Source organism: Polypterus senegalus, chromosome 10 (genome assembly GCF_016835505.1).
Source record: "Polypterus senegalus isolate Bchr_013 chromosome 10, ASM1683550v1, whole genome shotgun sequence".
In the NCBI taxonomy this organism is placed as follows: domain Eukaryota; kingdom Metazoa; phylum Chordata; class Cladistia; order Polypteriformes; family Polypteridae; genus Polypterus; species Polypterus senegalus.
In genome coordinates, this window is record NC_053163.1 from 158,430,814 (window position 1) to 158,450,955 (window position 20,142).

A 20,142-nucleotide genomic window follows, 5' to 3' on the forward strand; every position below is an offset into this window, starting at 1 on the left:
AGTAGGCTTTGAGAACACACAGATCCAGGGCTCTCAGCGCATATAAAGCGTATAAGGACAATATGTTATAAGTAAAACATCGACGACTAAGCGAAGAAGAAAGCAGTGTGGAGTAAAGTGACTCAAACGTGTTGGAGAGAAAAAAGAGCAAAAAAGAAAAAGAATAATGGGATTCAGAAAATAAGGAAAGTCATTATCAGCCCGGAACAAGTGGAATTGAAAAAAAAGCACATCCAATCGGGCTCAGAATGAAAAGACAAAGTAGAACTTCATAAAGACGTTCACAAATGTTGGCGCTATACACATGCAGAGCAGGTTAGAGATTATGAAAGCAGTGGAATTCAAAAGGCTCAAAAAAAAAATGTTGCCGTAATACACATGTGGAGAAAGTTAAAGAATATGAAAGTAGGAAAATTAGAAAGTATAAAAAAAAAGAAATTAAAGATCGCAGGAGAAACAGAAACAGAAATTATTACTCGAAAAAGGGAAAATAATCACCATGGACCAGGTGTTATTGAAACAAAAGCAGGATAAAGCGAGGTCAGAAATAAAAGACAAAGAGTAGAAAAAAAGGGAAACGTCATAAAGAGGTTAAAAAACAAGGAGGCTGATCACATGCAGAGCAGGTTAGAGAAAACGAAAACTGGTATTCAAAAGACTCAAAAAAAACGTAGGCGCGAAACACATGCAGAGCAAGATACAGAATATGAAAGCAGAACAAAACGACAGGGTCAAAAAAAGAAAGTAAAGATCGCATTATCACAAAGAAAGAGAAATTATTACTCAGAGAAATAACGAAAAGTTGAATAGAGATCGAATATATGGACACAGGTGATATGTCAGACGTATGTCAATATTGTAAGGCTTTGAAGTTTAAGTTACCTCACATGCATTTATTGGTTACTTTGCAAAAATAATTATTAACTGCTGATGATGAAGATCGTTTTGTCTGTGCTAATATTCCAAACAGAGAAACCTATCTTGCATTAGGGTCCAAAGCCGTCTCACGGATCTCATTAAAAAGATTCAGCACATTGGGACTCCAAAGATTCCAAATATCGTTTTTACAGAAGTTCTGAAATAAAAGTGAAACTAATGAAATAGCAACAATTCAAAGAAAAAAAAATCTTAAAAGTGTGTATCCGGAAAACCAAACACGGGGGTTGGCAAGCGAAGCGAGCAGGGGGTGAAGCCCCTTAGTATATATATTAAAATTTGCGGTGGCCCCAGCACTGACCCCTGCTGGTCACCACTCTTAATTCTGATTGAGTTCCTCGCACCATCACCCTCTGCATCCTGTGCCTGAGCCAGTTCTGCACACCACACCCTGAACTCCCATTTCTTTTAGTTTGATGCCCACCCTCCCATGTGGCACCTCATCAAGTGCTTTCTGAAAGTCCAGATAAATAATGTCATCTGCTCCACTCCGGTCGTCTCCTGATGTTACCTCCTCATAGAATTCCAGCCTGTTAGTAAAACACGACCTCCCTCTTCTGAGCCCACACTGACTGTTCCTAGTATCTCCTCTCCTTGCCAGGTGTTGCTCAATCTTATCCTTCATAATTCCACTCATTAAATTTCCTGTGATGCTTGTTAAGCTTACTGGCCTGTAGTTGCTCTGATCTGCCCTGTCACCCTTTTTATATAATGGGATGATATTTGCCAATTTCCAGTCCTTCTGAATCCCCCCAGTGTGCAGTGACTTCCTAAAAATATGTGTCAAGGGTTTATATCTGTACTCGCTGGCATCCTTAAGAACTCGAGGGTGAATATTATCTGGTCCTGGTGATTTGTTTGATTTCATCGTATTTAATCTGAGCAGCTCTTCTCTCTCTACACTTTCCAAATCCCTCAGGACCTCCTTAGTAGTCCCTGTTACTGCTCTGAGGTTATCCACTTGCTCACTTGTGAACACCTCAGAAAAATGTAAGTTTAGGGCGTCTGCTATTTCACTGTTTGCATCTTTTAATTCCCCTTTGCTATTCCTGATGAACTTCACCTCCTCCTTGACTGTTCTTTTACTACTAAAATACTGAAAGAATCTCTCAGGGTCGTCTTTCGCCTTATCTGCTCTTTTCCTCTCCAACTGTCTTTTAGCCTCTCTGATATCCTTCTTAATGGTTGCCCTCATGTTCTCATGCGCTCTATAATTCATATTGCACTTATTAGTCTTATATATCTTATTCATCTGTTTTTTCCATTGTGGCTTCTTTTTCAACTCTTTATTACCCCACTGTGGAGTTTTTTTTTATTTTCAAATTTTGGGATGTATGAGTCCTGCATTACTTGTAAAATGTATTTAAACCTGTCACGCTGCTCCTCAACTGTCTCCGCACTTAAAAGCTTATGCCAGTCCATCCTCCTTATCAAAGCTGCACCTAACAGCTCTGGACTTTGTATCCTCATTCACCCCAAACACTGAGAATTGTATTATTTTATGGTCATGTGACCCTGGTGGATCAATCACCCCTGCACCCTCAGTTCTACGCTGATACGTAGGGTGGTCTTCTCTGTGAAAGGCAGTATATGCAACGTGAAAGCTGCAGATTTGTTCTCCAGCACTGACCATGAGAGTCACGAAACCTTCCATGGTACACAACTGTAGGTGTACGGAAACAATTACACCGCAGCAGTAGGACATTTCAGGTTGGTATTCTCTATGAAAGGTGCTACTGTACATACAATGACAGATTTAATAGCCACTCCTGGCACGCTGTATGAAGAGCACACCACTTATACTGCAAGAGTTCCTATTGCAGCATATTTGAACCGTACCTTAAGATGGTGGTCTCTGTGAAAGGTGCTATAAATGGCGAGAAGGCTGCAGATTCAGTTTCCAAAGTTGACTTCCTGTGTAACCGTGAGAGACATTAAGCCGTCCAGTGTGTGACTGTAGGTGGACGAAAATAATCAGGCAGCACCAGCAGGGCGTCTTAGATTGGTGTTCTTTATAAATGGAGCAAGATTAACGATGGATGGATGAAATACTTTGCCTTTATACCTTTTTTTATTTGAATATGAATCAAATTAAGTTTATTAATCTTTTTTTGTTCTTATTAGCATTTTCTGTAGTGTCCCGCAGTACATTATGGCCGTGTTGTGGTAACTAATGTGCAATGGCAAAGCCCTTTAGCGACATGGCGGTTTTACACGGCGTCCTCCTGTAAATCGTGTCTTCCTGCGTCTCCCTGAGTGAATCATATAACCCATTGGAGCACACACTGTGAGAACTTTATTTTATGTGATGTAGTGCCATCCATCCATTATCCAACCAACACAGGGCATAACGCAGGAAACAAAGCCCGGGCAGGGTGCCAGCCCGAAGCAGGGCACACACATAAATACACCCACACACCAAGCGCACACACTAGGAATAATTTAGGATCGCTAATGCACCTAACCTGCACGTCTTTGGACTGTGGGAGGAAACCCACGCAGACACGGGAAGAACATGCAAACTCCACGCAGGGAGGAAGCAAACCCGGGTCTCCTTACTGTGAGACAGCAGCGCTACCCACTGTGCCACTGTGCCGCCCGTGATGTAGTGCCAATACCTGTAAACACAATCCCCAGGTTCTTCACTAGCATGCTGTTGTCACACACTTGGCATGTCGGCAACTTACTCACAACTACACGGTGGGGAGTGAACTGGTGGTCTTATGGTTCAAATTTGAGGTAATAGTCAGTAGGTTACTCTACCTAAAAAGAGTGGCACTGAAGAGCACCAGTAGACTATCACAATGCCCACTATGAAATGCACTATATCAAGAAACTGTTGGTACAGTGCACCCCCAACACCAGTGGCAGACAGCTGGGGGTCCTGCCTAGAAGGACTGGGAGAGAAACAATACCTTCCCTGGGCCACAAGAGGGAATCCACCCTTAGTCTGCATGGGGGCCACGGGAACAGAGCTTGGAAGCTCATCCTTGTTAGGGCCCATGGCCACCACCAGGGTGCACCTGGACAATTATGGAGCCCTGAACATCTTCATCAAGTGCTGCCGGAAGAAGACTCCGGGTACGCCTGGAGTGCTTCCAGGTGCAAGAACAGCACTTCCGCCACACCGGGAAGATGATCAGGAAGCACCTGGAGAACATCCAGGCCGGGATAAAAGGGGGCCGCCTAGCTCCATACGGAGAGCCGGAGACGGAAGGGAGAAGACGGAGCTTGCGAGAGAGGAATGGAGGCGGCTGAAGAGAAATAAAGAGAACTGAACCTTGTGATTGATGCACGGTGTATTGTGTTGTGCAATAAAGGTGCGTGTTTTTGGGACATCTGGAGTTCGTGTCTATCTTTCGCACACCATACCATCATAGTCACTTCACCTGCCCAGTGCCATAGACTTGGACCAGTGGCAGGATTATGTCCTACTTTGGGACTCCAAGGTATTTGTATGGAGGATTGAACACCACACTCTGCACTGCAGCACTTCTACCACTAGGGGGTGACCTTGTGTTCCAAAGGATGACAACAGATGGAGTGGCAGATTCCACAAAGCAGAATGAGGTCCAATAAGAAATGAATTAAAAACCTTTAGAAATGTGTAAAAAAAATCAAGTCAACTATTATACATACTGTATACCCATTGTGACCACCAAGATACGTCTGTTCAATGCCAATGTGCTGTACGGGGCCGAAACCTGGAGGACAACCAAAACCACCACCCGAAGAATCCAGACATTCATCAACACCATCCTCCACATTCGCTGGCCAGACACCATCAGTAACACCAACCTATGGGGTAGGACCTGCCAACCTTCAGTAGAAGCAGAAATCTGGAAGAGAAGATGGGGACGGATAGGGCAAACCCTACGTAAACCACAAACTAGCATCACCAGACAGGCTCTCACATGGAACCCCCAAGGAAAGTGGAAGAGAGGCCGTCCAAGAAACACCTGACGATGCGACCTCGAGGCAGACATCACAAGGATGGGCTACACCTGGAGTCAACTAGAAAGAATGGCCCAGGACAGAAATCTCTGGAGGTCTACCTTTGGCGGGCATAAGTAAGTAAGTAAGTATACCCATTGTGAGCCACCAGGGGGCGTACAGCCACCCTAACCCAGACACACACAGGCAGGCCACAGGTTCAACACAACACCTGGTTTATTTACAGTTTAAAGTGCACAATCCCCTGCACTAATACCAATACCAATACACAGCCCCTTCTTGCTGCCAGTCCATCTGCTACCACTCTTCCTCAGGCTTTGTCCTCATCCTCCCGACTCTGGCCATTCAATGGAGTGAGGCGGCTCCTCTTATTCCGGTCCTGGGACTGTTCCAGGTGGCTCATCAGTATGGAGGTCCTCTATAGGGTTCTGCGGCTCCCCCTGGCGGCCCCCACAGAACCCAACAGGGCTTCACCAAACTCCAGCAATGACATGCTCTGCGGGAATCCATGGTGCCACAGTCACCCAGGAGAGCTGCCCTCTAGTGTCCCAAGGGAAGTATTGCTTCACCTATGCCGTCTCCCGTGGTCCTTCCACTCTGTTGGCGTCCTGGCCAGGTAGGGGCCGTGGCCGCCCATCACACCATTCACCAACTACTTTTCTGAATTCACTCTTTCAGTTACAGGGTCATTGGAGTGGAAACCTAGCAGCTGTAAATTCAGGGTAGGAATTAGTCCAGCAGAGGGCGCCAGAAAAAAACAGGAAACCCACATTTCACTCAAATTAAAGCCACCAGTCGACAGTTTTGGGGAATTGGGAAGAAATCCAGGATACTCAAAGCACAAGGGAAGAAGACGAGAACAGAACACAACACGCAGATCGTGACACAGCTACAAAATGAATCTGGATGCCAAGAGCTGGGGTGCTACTACAGTTTTACAAACTAAAATATCGTTCTCGATAAACTATTTCAGAGTAACGAAGTGCTGGAGCCTAACATTATGTGCCAAGAAGGAACCAAGCGTGGATGAGGTGCCAGGCCTTCACACACATCAGCAGATGTCATGGAGTGATGATCACCTCCACTGCTCATTTGTATGCTGATGTTATCTACTGTGCAAACTTTTATACTTATTATTATCATCATTTATATGGCAGACACCTTGATCCAAGGTGACTTACAAAGCAGGTTACACTGTATAATACATACAAGAATGATGAGAAGATGAAAGAATTCAAACAACAGAGAACAAGATGAAACAAAAACTGAGCCAGAGGGAGTCATCCGACTACTGCCATATAATGATACCTGCAAAAAGACTAAGATACACACACATCAGGATCTGAATCTCCATGTCAGTTGAGAAGGCAAGGGGGCACCAGAGAGCTCCAGACCCCAAATACGGACATACCAGACAGTCCCGGGTTCAAACAAAGAGTGTTTAATCCACAATACTTCAGTATACACCTGCAAAAAATACAGTTCTGTCCTCCTGTTCACCTCTGCCTTCTCACCACCACACTGCCTTCCTCCAGTTGATCGTTGCCTTCCTTCATCCCAGCTCCGACTTTCCAGGACAAGAGAGTGAGGTCCATTTTATTCTGGAGTACTTCCAGTTGCTATGACTTTGCTCGTTGAAAACACTTCCAGGTCATACGGAAGTCCCAAATAGGAGGAAGTGTAACTCCCTGCAGTGCCCCCCTGGCGGCACCTCTGGACCCAAGCAGGGCTCAACTACCAAACTACAATTCCCTGCATTCCTTGCAGGTGTCCAGATGGGTACAGATAGTCAGGTCTACTACACCGGGGGAGACAATAGGTAGGAATCATTGATCTCCCCTGTCCTTCCACATTATGGATGTCCCGTCCAGGTACGGACCCCAAACTGGTTTAGGCTTATGCTGGTCCTCCCATTATGTTATACCAGCTGGTCAGTGAGTGCATCTCTATATGTTAAATTGAACCAAAGGCGCTATATAGGTGCCTGACCCGACACTGATGGACACGGGAGGCACATATAAAAATAAACAATTTTTTTAAATTTTTCTTCACCTGTGGGGCACGTCTTCCCCGTGACCCTACAGGCACAACACAGTCCCCAGTACAGATACACACAAGCACTCTAAACGCACTTTTCCTCCACCACTCCTCAGTCAAGCTTTGTCCTCCTCCTCCCAACTCTGGCTCCTGAGTGGTGGTCGCTGACTCCTTTTATTAGGCACCCATAAGTACTCCAGGTGCTTGATTGCCAACATCCGGCTGCACTTCCGGGTGTGGCGAAGCTAGTACCCTCGGGATGTCCCACAGAGCTGACCCAGAGGTCAGTGAGGCATTGAAAAGAGAAGAGGAAGGAGCCATGGACTGAAGAAGTCGTGAAGGATATGGATCCAGCGCACAGACGTTGGGTCTGTGGTGTCACACACGTGCGCATGGGAAACAGCTAAAGGGCCTACAAAATAGTAATGATACGCCAGACCAGGGGGCAGTGGAGTGTGCTAACTGTCTCTCTCAGTCTCTTGGAGACCATTCTCGGGAAATCCTACTTGGTTCCGGCGCCGACAATGGCGTCACTTCCAGTCAAGAAAACATCACTTCCTTTTCTGGCACCGACGATGATGTCACTTCCGGTCATAAAGACATCACTTCCAGTTCTATCAGTTAAAACTGCCATCTTGTCTCCATGCAGTCAGTTCTGTTCTGGACTCCGTCCTATGCACATCGTGCTACTTCAAATCAAACTTTTGCAGCCGGGAAAACCAATATACTGTATGGGTGGCTGCCCCAAATCTTTATGATGTCTTTGACTCTTTCCTATGACACTCGTTACAAAGCATGTCCAAAAGGTGAGAGTCATTTTCAGGAGAGAAGAGGGAAAGAGAAGAGGTGGGTTAGAGGACGTTGCAGGAGTCTTCCACTCTTTCTGGATATTAGTGGCTCTGGAAGTGAAGAAGGAAACAAAATCATTAGGAGAGATGGATGATGCTTTTGAAGCAGACTTAAGAGAGATTTGAGAGTAGAGAAGAGGCGCCAAAGCGTTTCTAACATGGCACCCCATCCCGGTGTCTTTTCCAGCATTTCCCCGAAATGACGATGTGACATCAATTACCCGCTCTAGTCTTCTGCAGCTCCAGGCTCATTTACGGTATAACTCCAGTTTGCTCCACATCCATGATGAGCCTCAACATCAACAGATGGAGAACTCCAAGGGGACTCCCCTGGTCACCAGGGTGCTGATGATAAGCCCCCAGTAAGTGTTGAAGCCCCTGCTCAACAATCATCATTATTTGAGTCAGAAAACTCCTTCACAACCCTACTCTTAACCATAGTGTAACATTGCATAACATCACTGACATATAATGCAAAGAGATAAGAGAGGCGCTCTGGAGGTCTGCTGCCGGACTCTACTGAGTTCGAACCGTTTAAGAACTCACGCGTGACCTCTGGTGGTGACCATGAGTTCTGCAGCGTTAATGTGTGCACTACAGTCCTGCAACGCCGTTTTGCTTTGCGAATCTGCTCTTGATGATGATGAGCCCTACCTATAAAGAGTAGAGGGATAATTTCCAAGCCTTTATATAAAATAATATTTTTTTAAACGTTAATAAGAGAGAAGAGTACTTCATTTCACATTAGACTGTCCACGAGAGAGTTTTATTAGAGTGCTATTAATATTTAATTAGTTATACAATGCTAAAATCATCCCGAATTGATGTGAGACAGTAGAAGCAAAAACTTTCTCAGTGTCAATAAATTATCCTGCCGTTAGCAGCAAAGCGCAATGGAGTTAAAAAAAAAATAGCGTCCTTTGCAAACTATAAATAATTGATGAACTGATGTAACTGTGTTCATCTTCTCGCGCTAGCAATGCCAAGATTATAATAATAACCATATGCATATAATATATATATTGCATATCATATATATATAACCTGCGGTGGGCTGGCGCTCTGCCCGGGGTTTGTTTCCTGCCTTGCGACCTGTGTTGGCTGGGATTGGCTCCAGCAGACCCCCGTGACCTTATAGTTAGGATATAGCGGGTTGGATATTAGATGGATGAATAGATTATATATATATATATATATATATATATATATATATATATATATATATATATATATATATATATATATATATATATATATAGTCACGCACACGCACAAAAAGCCCCGGCATGCAGGCAGAATTAAGAGGGACAGAATAAAAGAATTAAAAAAGAAAAAAATGAAATTGATTCTTCCGTTCCAGTAGACAACCCCGACATCCAAGTCCCCCTCCCTCTAAAGATGGGCGTGCGGAGCGCTCACGGGCGCGTTCTTGTGTATGCGTGCGTGCGGGTGTTCGTACGGGTACGCGCTCTAATGTCAGCAGCGGCTAAACTGCAGCTCACACTACCGGCGGCGCTCCGCGCGTCTGGACGGACACCGGACTCTCGTGCGTGCTTCTCTCCTTAACTTCGTGCCGTTTAAACTGCGTGCCCAGTTTGTATCAGCCAGCTGGGCGAGAAGCAGTTATTTGGTTTTATTTTATTTTTCCTCTTCTTGCCTGCGTTTCTTCAAGTGAACTTTCCATGACTGACTTGCTTCGGCTCTGACTCCTCTACAGCCGGTTTTGGATTTGCATGCTGATGCCAGAGAGCAGCGGGACTGCAGTTTAAAAGAAGGATGCAAAACGGGGAACATTTGTCACTTTAAAGGATTCGAGTGGCCAACCTAAGCGAATCTGGATTACCTGATGACTCTTCAAAAGGTGCATTTAGCCTTCGGTCCCACAGACCGAGATCGCGGATAACAAACGGACCCGTAAGTGCAGCGCAAAAAAACCGGGATGTAAAATTCGGGAAGACATGAAAAAGAACTGAGTAAAGCGCGCTACCTTTATGTTTCAGAGACGATTAACTACACGGATGCCTTAAAAAACGGAACAAAAGTTTCCTAAAATTGTGCTACGCGGACGATGGATTTAAAGGGGAAATCGTAAATTACCGATACGTATCATCGGCGCATCACCGAGGACTTTTTTTGCGAAAGCTCTCGGACGGAATGGCTTCAGCAGACGGACACTTGAAAGTATTTGCTTCGATAAAGAGGGCACAGAAAACGGCCTTTGCGGTTCTGCTTGGACGGTTCTAGGGTGGCGAGAGCTGATTGCGGTGGTCGCACCAATTCTCTTGGTTCTAGAAAAGGAAATATTGGCTACCTGTCTGCTCCATACCTGTAGAGCTGCGTATGACGAGGAGTATCCAGCCTTTTGCCCCATGCTGGTTCCGAAGACACGTGAGCGCACCTCTGTTTCCTGACACCGGCGCGCTGCCCAAGGCGAACCGGTCATTCGACGGACTGTGCGATTTAATGGTCATCATTGACCACTCAACGATTGTTGGAAAGTAAAACTTTTGCTGGGGTGGGGGATTCCTCTAAGCGACCGAATCACTTCCCTTGCACCGATCTGTGCGGGCCATAATGGTTCAGCTGGAGTTGTCTCTACTGGTTTTCAGCCTTATGTCCTGGTTCTTCGTTTGTGCGGACGATGCTGGCAAAGTGATCTCTGACCGGTACGCCGTCTACTGGAACAGCACCAACCCCAGGTAAGCTCGTACACGGGGGGCTTTGTACTTGCCGGGTGGATTCAGGTTATGGGTTGAAACGTACAGCTTGGTCAAAGATGCCAGTAAGTAGCAGCGTGCAACTTTAGATCTGCGCAAGCCCTGTGACTTCGGCTTTGGATTATTTTGGGATGCACCTGGGAGTTGAGTTTGCTTCAGTTCTCCACGTCTAACGAGCTTACCAGGTGTGTCAGCGAACTGCCAGAATAAAACCAAAGGAGAGCACGGAGCTCGACTGGGGGTGCCAGTCCCAGATTTGGACACCGCAGCAGCGGCTTCACGTCCCCCACCACAACCTGGCTGGCCTGTTTTGTAGTATATGAGATTTTAAACGTTTGAAACTGTAAATACTCCATAACCACACACTGATGTCATCTCCAGGGGAGATTTGCTTTGATCGTTTCTAGTTCGCTATGGGTCACTGGGCGCCAGACAGCCCCATCCTGTCCACATCTCCGCTACTTTGCAACTGGCAAATGATCGGCGTCGCGCGTAGACGCATTCGAAGGAAATAAAGGGAGAAGGCGAGAGGGAATCTTGCAGCTTTTATAATTAATAATTCAGCGAAACCGCCCTCGCAGTTGTATCGTTAGCCTAATTTATGAGGACTATTGGAAGAGAGCAATGAAATGTGATTTGGGGACTCGTTTTCTTCCACTGGCACTCGTATATTTGATGTGCTGCCTCCTCATTTCAAATAAATTAGCTGATTTCCTGAAAATAGCCGTTTAATGACAATTCAATTCCTCTTGTGTCTTTATGATGAATAAGACAAACCCAACAAATCGAGAAATTCCTTGATGGCCAATTAAAAGATTTCTCTTCTGAGGAAGAAGTAATTTGTTTCGATAGCAGCAAGACGCCTGGTTATGTGGTGCCAATGAGCGTCGTCTGTATGTCCGTCTGTCAGCCTGTCACCGGTTCTCCAAAAGTTTAGTTCACCTCCACGCCAAAAGACAAAGCGAGTGAGGACGCATCCCTTCTGCTTTTGTTTGGAGCCCTTGATTTGGCACTTGCCGTATAGCTGGCACTCGCGCATCAGGACATGTTGTCTGTCTTTAACAGAAGAGAAGGCTGATCGATTCTCGCGTGTCACCGGAGGTCACTAAGCGGAGTGCGGCTCAGTGAAAGCGAACGGACCAAATACAGGGCGTGTGGCCGTTTATCTGGCTGGAGAGGCTGACAGGCGACTCGTAACTGGAGGCAGTAACTCGACAATCTCAAAAAGAGAAACGGACTCCATGATAAACCGAAAAAAGGCTACCAAAAAAAAAAATCTCAACAAATACGCAGCCCGGATAACTTTAAGAACAAATCACACCGAAAAGAACAGATTTACAGAAAAGACCTCCGCGGCAAGCTGGGTGGCCATTCGTGCTAAAAAAATAAATGAAAAAGTGGGCAGCAGTTAAAGTCGCGTGTGTCTGGAAAAGCGCAACGAAAAAAAAAGAAACATGGAATTGAAAGCGTGGAATCGGCGGGAGGAAAATGGAAAGCCGCTCAGTAAACGAAGGCAGCTGTTAGTTGGCATTTCTGAAAGTTCGGCTAGAAAAGTTCCGTTTAGTGTAAAGTTTGATGGGTTGGAATTTAAAGTTTGATGGGTTGGAATTTCAAAATAAAATAAAAAAAGAAGCAAGGCATTTGTAGAGCGGCATTACAGTGCTGTGAGCGCCTTTGTTTTCAGGAAAGATAGTATTGAAACTTGAGCGAAAGACAAGGGCGAGGAGAAAAGCACGAAAGGGTAGGTTTTTTTTTTTTTGTTGGCACCGGTGGGTACACTCAGTGGACACGTTAAATGTGCCAGTAGATTATTCACACCTAAACAACAGACAGCGTGTGGTGAGTGTCTAATTGGGGGGAAAAATCAAGACAGGTAAAGATGGACTTATTTCAGGTAGACGTTTGAAATCTTCCCAAATGTTTGATTGTTTTACTTGCCACATCGCACTGACAAAGTCACAGAGTCACTAACACGTCGGATAAAACTTAACTAGCTGGGTCTGTTTTTGAAGTAAATGTGTCCAGGACGTGATTCATGTACTGTATGTGTGTATACACTGTACCGATGTGTGTGTGTGTGTGTGTGTGTATGTGTGTGTGTGTGTATATATGTGTGTGTGTGTTTGTATGTACGTATATGTGATAAAAGGTTTTTTTTCGACGTTAAAAAGGAAGGTTAAAAGCACAACATTTTGGCTGTATGTGGCCTTAGCACGCCCTGCACGCAGAGACCCAACTAGTTAATAAGTGATTAGTGTGCATAAATACAGAGAGAGAGAGAGCGGTGTGTTTATAAATATATGTATAATAAATGTACGTTTGTATAGTATATTTATGTAAGACACAAAAACATATTGAGGCCGTGATTTGCATATAGATATCACACGCTTGCCAAAAAAAATCAATACATTTTTTTAATTGAATAATAAACTCGCCAGAAATTGAATACTTTAGTTATATAAAAAAATTACATGAACCGGTAAAGAAATTCCCAATACACAATATTATAACGAGCGTCCGCAGTTTTCTGCATTGGTTGAGGATCTGCGTAATAAAACTTTCCACAATGTGTTATTATATTATAACCCTTTTTGTATGCTTAAAAGGACAATATCTTTTTATTATTATTTGGGCAGTTTAAAAGCAAACATTTGGGTGGGAAAATGTGTGTGTGTGTGTCTGCGTGCGTATTCGTATAATAAGCTGAAGAATAATTATTTGTTAAATTAAAAGTACCAGCTGATCGTAAGTCAGAAAAGGTATTTCGAATGTAGTTTAAGTTAATTTCAACTCTATTTATTGGAAAAGATATCTATCTATCTATCTATCTATCTATCTATCTATCTATCTATCTATCTATCTATCTATCTATCTATCTATCTATCTATCATATATTGACTTTTTATATGTACACATACTGTTTATCAGTCTTTTTATATAAAATATCTATATATTTATTATATAATGCTTTTTATATCTACGTTTACTAATTATTAGTCTCTTATTCAGTATATGTATTAAATACTGTCTTTCATATGAAGATTCTTTTATATAAAACGTTTTATATAATCTATCTATCTATCTATCTATCTATCTATCTATCTATCTATCTATCTATCTATTATGTAGTGCCTTTGTACATATACTATTTATTAGACTTTTATGTAAAATATCTACTTCACTATTTATTAAATTGCGCTTTTAATATGTACGTTTGCTAATTATCAGTCTTTTATTTAATCTGTCTATCATATAGTGCCTTATCTATCTATCTATTATATAGTGCCTTTTCTATCTATCTATCTATCTATCTATCTATCTATCTATCTATCTATCATACAGTGCCTTTGTACGTATACTGTTTATTAAACTTTTATGTAAAATATCTGCCTAACTATCTATGACGTAGCGCTTTTTATGTACGTTTACTAATTGTCAGTCATTTATGTAATCTGTGTATTGTATAGTGTTTTTCATATGGACATTTACTATTTATTTACTATATCAGATATCTATCTATCAATTCCACTGTGCTTTTCATAATGTTCGTTTACTATTTATCAGCCTTCTAAAGTATTTATTAACCTATTATATAGTGCCTTTCCTATCTATCTATCTATCTATCTATCTATCTATCTATCTATCTATCTATCTATCTATCTATCTATCTATCTATCTATTTAAATAAGCTGTTACTGAAAAGAAGCTAAACTGTATACATTTTAATCTCCTTCTGTTAAGCAGAGAAGAAACAGCTCTTGGCGATAAAAGGTTCATGGGGGATGGGGGTCAGAGAAAGAAACTTTTTTCGGACTTTTGTGGCTAATTGAAATGAACTCGGTCTCGAAGAGGCTAACATTAGCATAGGGAACAACAAAAGAGCCCCGCAGGACCTTTGTCTTTGTCTTTGTATTGCATAGTGGAGGAGGGCTCAGAAAGTGCGCACTGCCAGAGGAGGGAATTCCTTGGAAGTTGACCCAAAACTTAAGTTCAATGGATTTCGCAGATTATTATTTGTCGATCAGCAAGTGTCAAGAATTTGATTTAAAGTTAGTTTGGATTCTCGGTGAATTTATTGAATTATTTGAAATCTGTTTTCCACTGGTAAACTGTTTCAACTGTTATGATGATGATGATGATGATGAATGTGATACTGTAGTTGATTTTTTTTCCTTGCATCAAAGCCCCCCGCTCCAAGCTCAGCCCCCCAGCTCGCACACTCCGGCGTTTCCAGTTGCTTTTTCTATGGCGTAGCTGGCGGCTTGTTTTCAGGGTGGCCGCCTGTCTCATTCTGCAGAGCGGCCTTTTATATTAAGAGGGCCATCTCGGTGCATTTCGCAGAAAGCCGAGTGCCGCTGTCTTGATGGGCAAACACAAAGCCTGGAAGGTGAAAGTGCAGGAGGTTAGTGAAATGAATTGAAGAGCCGGGCCGCCCGAGCGCCTCCGCTCGTCCCTCACTCTCCCAGCCATTTGTGTGTCCGCCGCGGTGCGTGAACGTTTGTCTTCATTTTGATTCCCTGACGGCCTCTTTTTGCACTTTTTTATTCGTAATTCTTAAAACGCTGGCAATTGTCCTGGAAATGAGTTTGTATTTGATTGCCGTTCGGTGATTTGTAACTGAACTCTAGAAGTTGAGATTTTTTTTTAAGTAACGCCTTTTATGAAATTTAAAACGATTTGGGAAACCTGAAACTGTCGAAAGGTGTGTGTTACCAGCAGTCCCGTCGGATTATTCACTGCAACAGTGGAGAGATCAGTCATTTGAAAAGAATATTAAACGAATCCATAGCTAACCTTGACGAAAAGAAAGAAAGAAAGAAAGAAAGAAAGAAAGAAAGAAAGAAAGAAAGAAAGCCAGCGGAGAATCTTGCATGTCCCCTGCATTCCATTACACCGTATCTCCCTTGAAGCACAAGATAACCTAAAAACGAAACTTCTTCCTCTCTCGCTGTTTTTCGATTTTAAAGGAGGGATAGATGGGCAGAGTAGGCGTGTGGCGGCTCCTTCTGTCGCCTTTTTCCGTTTTCTATCCTTTTTTTTTTAAATCCCAGGACAAGCGATGTCCCAGATTTCAAAGCGTAGATCCGAATCTTGTCCGACTTCTCGCAGGGACTTCATCATGCTGGCAAATCCCTTATGTGCTACGCTTTCATATGAGGACTGGCATGAGGACACGCGACCCCATGTTGAGTGAACTTGAGGAGATCACTGACCTGCCAGGTCTCACTCTTGATCTGTTCTGGTATGTGTGAACTGGACTAAAATGGGATATCATTGAAGAATACCCGGACAAGCCGGGGCTGCTGTGTGGCAGTGAAGTGACAGTTGTGACAAGTTGGTGATATCAGGGGTCATCGGTATTTGTACTTCTCTACCATTCATTCATTTTTCAAACCTTCTTACCTCAATGCGTCAGCCGTTAGATTCCGGCATACAAATCGTTCTGTAATTTGTTTTCAGGTTTCTGTTCAAAATGGGTAATTTTTTGCCACTTTCACCCTCAATGGAGCTTATTTACAGCATGCGGTATATTTAAAATGGTATAATTACTATTAAGCAAACAAAGCTTTATTGTCGAGTATGATGTACACGGATAATGAGATTCGCTTTTGAGTACCCAATACGGAAATATTCCAAATCCTACTCCTATCTATCTATCTATCTATCTATCTATCTATCTATCTATCTATTATATAGTGCCTTTCACATCCATCTATCTATCTATCTATCATATAGTGCCTTTATCTATCTATCTATCTATCTATCTATCTATCTATCTATCTATCTATCTATCTATCTATCTATCTATCTCTTATATAGTGCCTTTCACATCCATCTATCTATCTATCTATCTCTTATATAGTGCCTTTCACATCTGTCTATCTATCTAAACCCTAACCCTAACCCTAAGCCTTAATCTAAATAAGCTGTAGCTCAGCAGGTTCAGGCCCGGCCAGTACTTTGATGGGAGACCATCCAGGAAAAACTTGGGTTGCTGCTGGAAGAGGGGCTGGCAGGGCCAGGAGGGGGCGCTGACCCTGTGGTCTGAATGTGACACTGCTGTGCTGTAAAAATGGCTCCGTCCTTCGGATGAGATGTTAAAATCGAGGTCCTGACTCTCTGTGGTCATTAAAGATCACTGGGCATCCTTCATAAAGAGTCGGGTGTATCCTGATATCCTGGCTAATATGCCAACCTCAACCAAGTCATTCTGTCCCCCCTAATCACCCCCTGTCTCTAATTGTCTCTCTGTTTCATCTCTTCACCACCTAACAGCGACTGTGTGGTGAGTGTATTGGTGCAAAAATGGCTGCCGTCGCATCATCCAGGTGGGTGCTGCACATTACTGGTGGTCGAAGTGGCTCCCCCCTACCTGATGCACATTTTGCAGTGAGAAGAGCGCTATATAAACTTAAAGAATTATTGTTATTAAGATAAAGACTCGACAGACCTAGTCAACAGCACCCCTGACTCACGGACAGACAACTGAAGATGGTGCAGTGGCCTGGACAGGAGAGATGGCATCGCATCACGTTTGTCGTGGCAAGTGAGGTGTCAAAAGGAAGGAGGGAGGTCGGCACAGAACTGGGAATATGTATTTCGTAAGAGCGCATTCACGGTCGAGTGCGGGTGCCATGAGTTTTACTAAAAGTGCAAAGGACGGTGACACTGTTACCATTGACTGCCACTCCTTGGAGCCGTGACTAAGAAATGTCACGAGTCCCCTTTACCACTAGTGATACTGCGCCCAGAAGAAATGCGCAGTAATATGACTGGTTACTCGATCTCGATGCTCAGACTCCTACATTCAAAAGCCATTGGAAACCCCGGGGAGACCCACCGGCACTGCTTGAAACAGCAAGGGGAACCTTCTAAAACTCTAAGGTGGACCACCACTCTGCTACCACTGGTGACACACACACACACTCAGGATGCTACAACTTCCTGTGGTCCCCAAATATTTAGTGTAATAAATGATGGTCTCCGCTACACAAACAGGCTGAAATGTCTGCATAATGGCTGGGCTGCTTGCCTTTTAGCCACATTTAAAAGATACGGAAATACTTTGCCTCATCTTCCCTCATTGTACAAATATACCCGGGCAAGGCTGGGCACTTTGACTTATAAATAAATACAAATGGCCAACTACCTGACTAACTAAACCAATCGATCGATCGATCAATACATACACTCTCCAAAATAAAGTGGCTCACCAGAGTGATGCCATAGGGTGGGGTGCCCATTCCGATCCTGGAGGGCTGCAATGGATGCCACTTTCTCCAACGGTGACCGATTTCTGCTCTTCGTAGACCCCTTCAGTTTTAATTGGAGTGCGTTTTTAAGACTCGGACCTCTGAATTGATTTTTTTTTTCTTCATTTTCAGCCAAGCAAAAACGAGATGTGAAGTTAGTGAGCCAAAAGATGACCAGCAAAATCGGAACCGCAAACTCCAACCAATTCCACTCCAATCGGTTTCTTAATGAGAAGTCGCCTCTCATCGTTAATTGAACTTTTATCTGAACTCCCTGCCCTGTCGGTGCCCTCACTCTGCCACAGCTGACATTTCCAGAATATTCTTTTCTCACGGAGCACCGTCGCCGTGTTTTGTGGGCCTGAGTAGATCAGCATGACGGAGGCCTCTTTATTTTCAGATGTTGCATGATGGGTGCAGGTTTTGCTCGTTTTGGATCTCATTATTGTTTGGCTGCTAATTAAGGAAATAAAGAAACAATTAAGGGGTCTGAGTCTTAAATGGAAATTGGGGCAAAAGATGTTAATTAGCAACCAAAACTGGTTGCAAATTAACTAATGGGTACAAACGAAAAACCTCTGTAAGATCAGAGTTGGACACCCCTGCTATGGTGGTAACCATTTCTGGCTGCCAAATGAAACGTCCACATTAAGTTTCCAGAGAGACAGGTCCTTCATTTTTATTTAGATCTGTAAAAAGGATCCATAATATTCATAAACACGTGAGAACGGATTTGTGAAATGCCAGCGGATTCTTGGTTTTTAAAGGACTCGGTAAGGTTCTCCTGATCTGTTAGCAGCATCATCTCCAAAATATCACGTCAAGCCCACCCACGCACCCATGCTTCCAGTGGTCATAATTTTTGTTGGATTTTAGGGAGTTCATCACATCCTGTCCCCAACCAGTATGTCAGATGGTATCCCCTTAATACATTAGTCTTTAGCCATGGGGGCCATCCATCATATCCTGCGAGGTCTCCTACTGTCCATGAAAGATCTCTGCTTTGTTCACAGAACCATTTCATGTCCAAAGATCCCTAAACAGAAGGAAACGGCTCTTTGTCAAGGAGCGGTTCTACGAGTCGTCGACTCGAAGATGACACCGTCTTGGTGGGAGTGGAGCCCAGTTCAGGAAAGGGGGGCGTGATGGGCAGGGGAATTGCCGCCATTGGACTTTGATACTGGAAAAAGGATGAGGTAGATGGATGGAAATGAACGAGCCTGTGCAAAGGAGTGGTAGCAATTGGTGACTCATGAGGGCATGCAATCCTCAATCACGCTGCTTCACTTCTGGTCGGGATTCCACGTGCTAAGCCATGTGCAGGAAATTGCACGACTCTGGATGGACCCCTTGGTGGGACGGTCGTTTGTTTGAGACCTCAACTCTGACTTTGCCACCATGGGTGGCCCCTATCAGGAGAGCACAACACCCCGATAGCATCCATCAGAGGACCATTGATCACACAAATTGCTCCACCATGATAAGGCGCGATCTCGGTGGAGCAACGAGGAACCACCCAAACCTGGTCAAGTACCGTCCGTCACTGAACTAACGTCTTTACAACTGTACTTCATTTATGTCTTAATCTCCACACTCTAGTGGGACATCCACATTGTTAGAAGTTCTCATGTCCCCTGCACTCGTGTGCCCAAACCCAGACTCCCCCACCAGCACTTCGCCATCTTGAACTTGACTTTGAAATTGCTATGGATGTCTCTTGGTGTTCCGTCTCAATACATAATAAAGTAAATACAATTAAACGCCACAATAACTTACAATATAAGACACCAGCACAACATCATATACCGTAGTGGTGAAAATAAACTGCTGCCAAAAATGAAAGGACCACTTTGAAAACACATCATTTCTGTGTCACCCGTGTGTATTGCGACGTGCAGGCAGCTCGTGAATCACTGTGGAGGAGCAGAAAGGGTGGAATGAATGCTGTAAGTGATGGGAATGGAGGAGGGGCTTCTGTTCTGTGAGGGGTGGACACGCCTCTCAGGAGATGAGTGACAGGACAAGTTAGGAGATGGAAGAAGGAAGTTTTAAGCAGGGAGTCTGGAGACAATAAGCAGGAGTGCTTGTGGTGTAGAGAACGACAGAACGTGAGTGGCAGGAGATAATAATCGGCAGGGAAAGCATTCTTTTCTTGTTTTGGAGATGTGCTCTGTAACCCAGATAACGGGGTCCTGTATAATGCAGGGGACACGAAATGAAGACTCCATCCATCCATCCATTATCCAACCCGCTATATCCTAACTACAGGGTCATGGGGGTCTACTGGAGCCAATCCCAGCCAACACAGGGCACAAGGCAGAAAACAAATCCCGGGCAGGGCTGAAGAGGCACCTTTAGAAGAGCTGTAACGCTCTCCTTTGTTAAAATTCAACTCAT

General features: G+C 43.9%; 1 protein-coding gene across 1 annotated transcript in view; it reads left to right on the forward strand.

Annotated features, from left to right (window-relative positions):
* The first annotated feature begins 9,708 nt into the window (after window positions 1–9,708).
* efna2a (ephrin-A2a) overlaps window positions 9,709–20,142 on the forward strand; it is a 337,155-nt gene continuing 326,721 nt past the window's right edge. Inside the window, exon 1 of the mRNA XM_039767128.1 lies at window positions 9,709–10,474. Coding sequence (XP_039623062.1) covers window positions 10,350–10,474 — 125 coding nt within the window. The 5' untranslated portion in view covers window positions 9,709–10,349. The remainder of the gene's footprint in view (window positions 10,475–20,142) is intronic.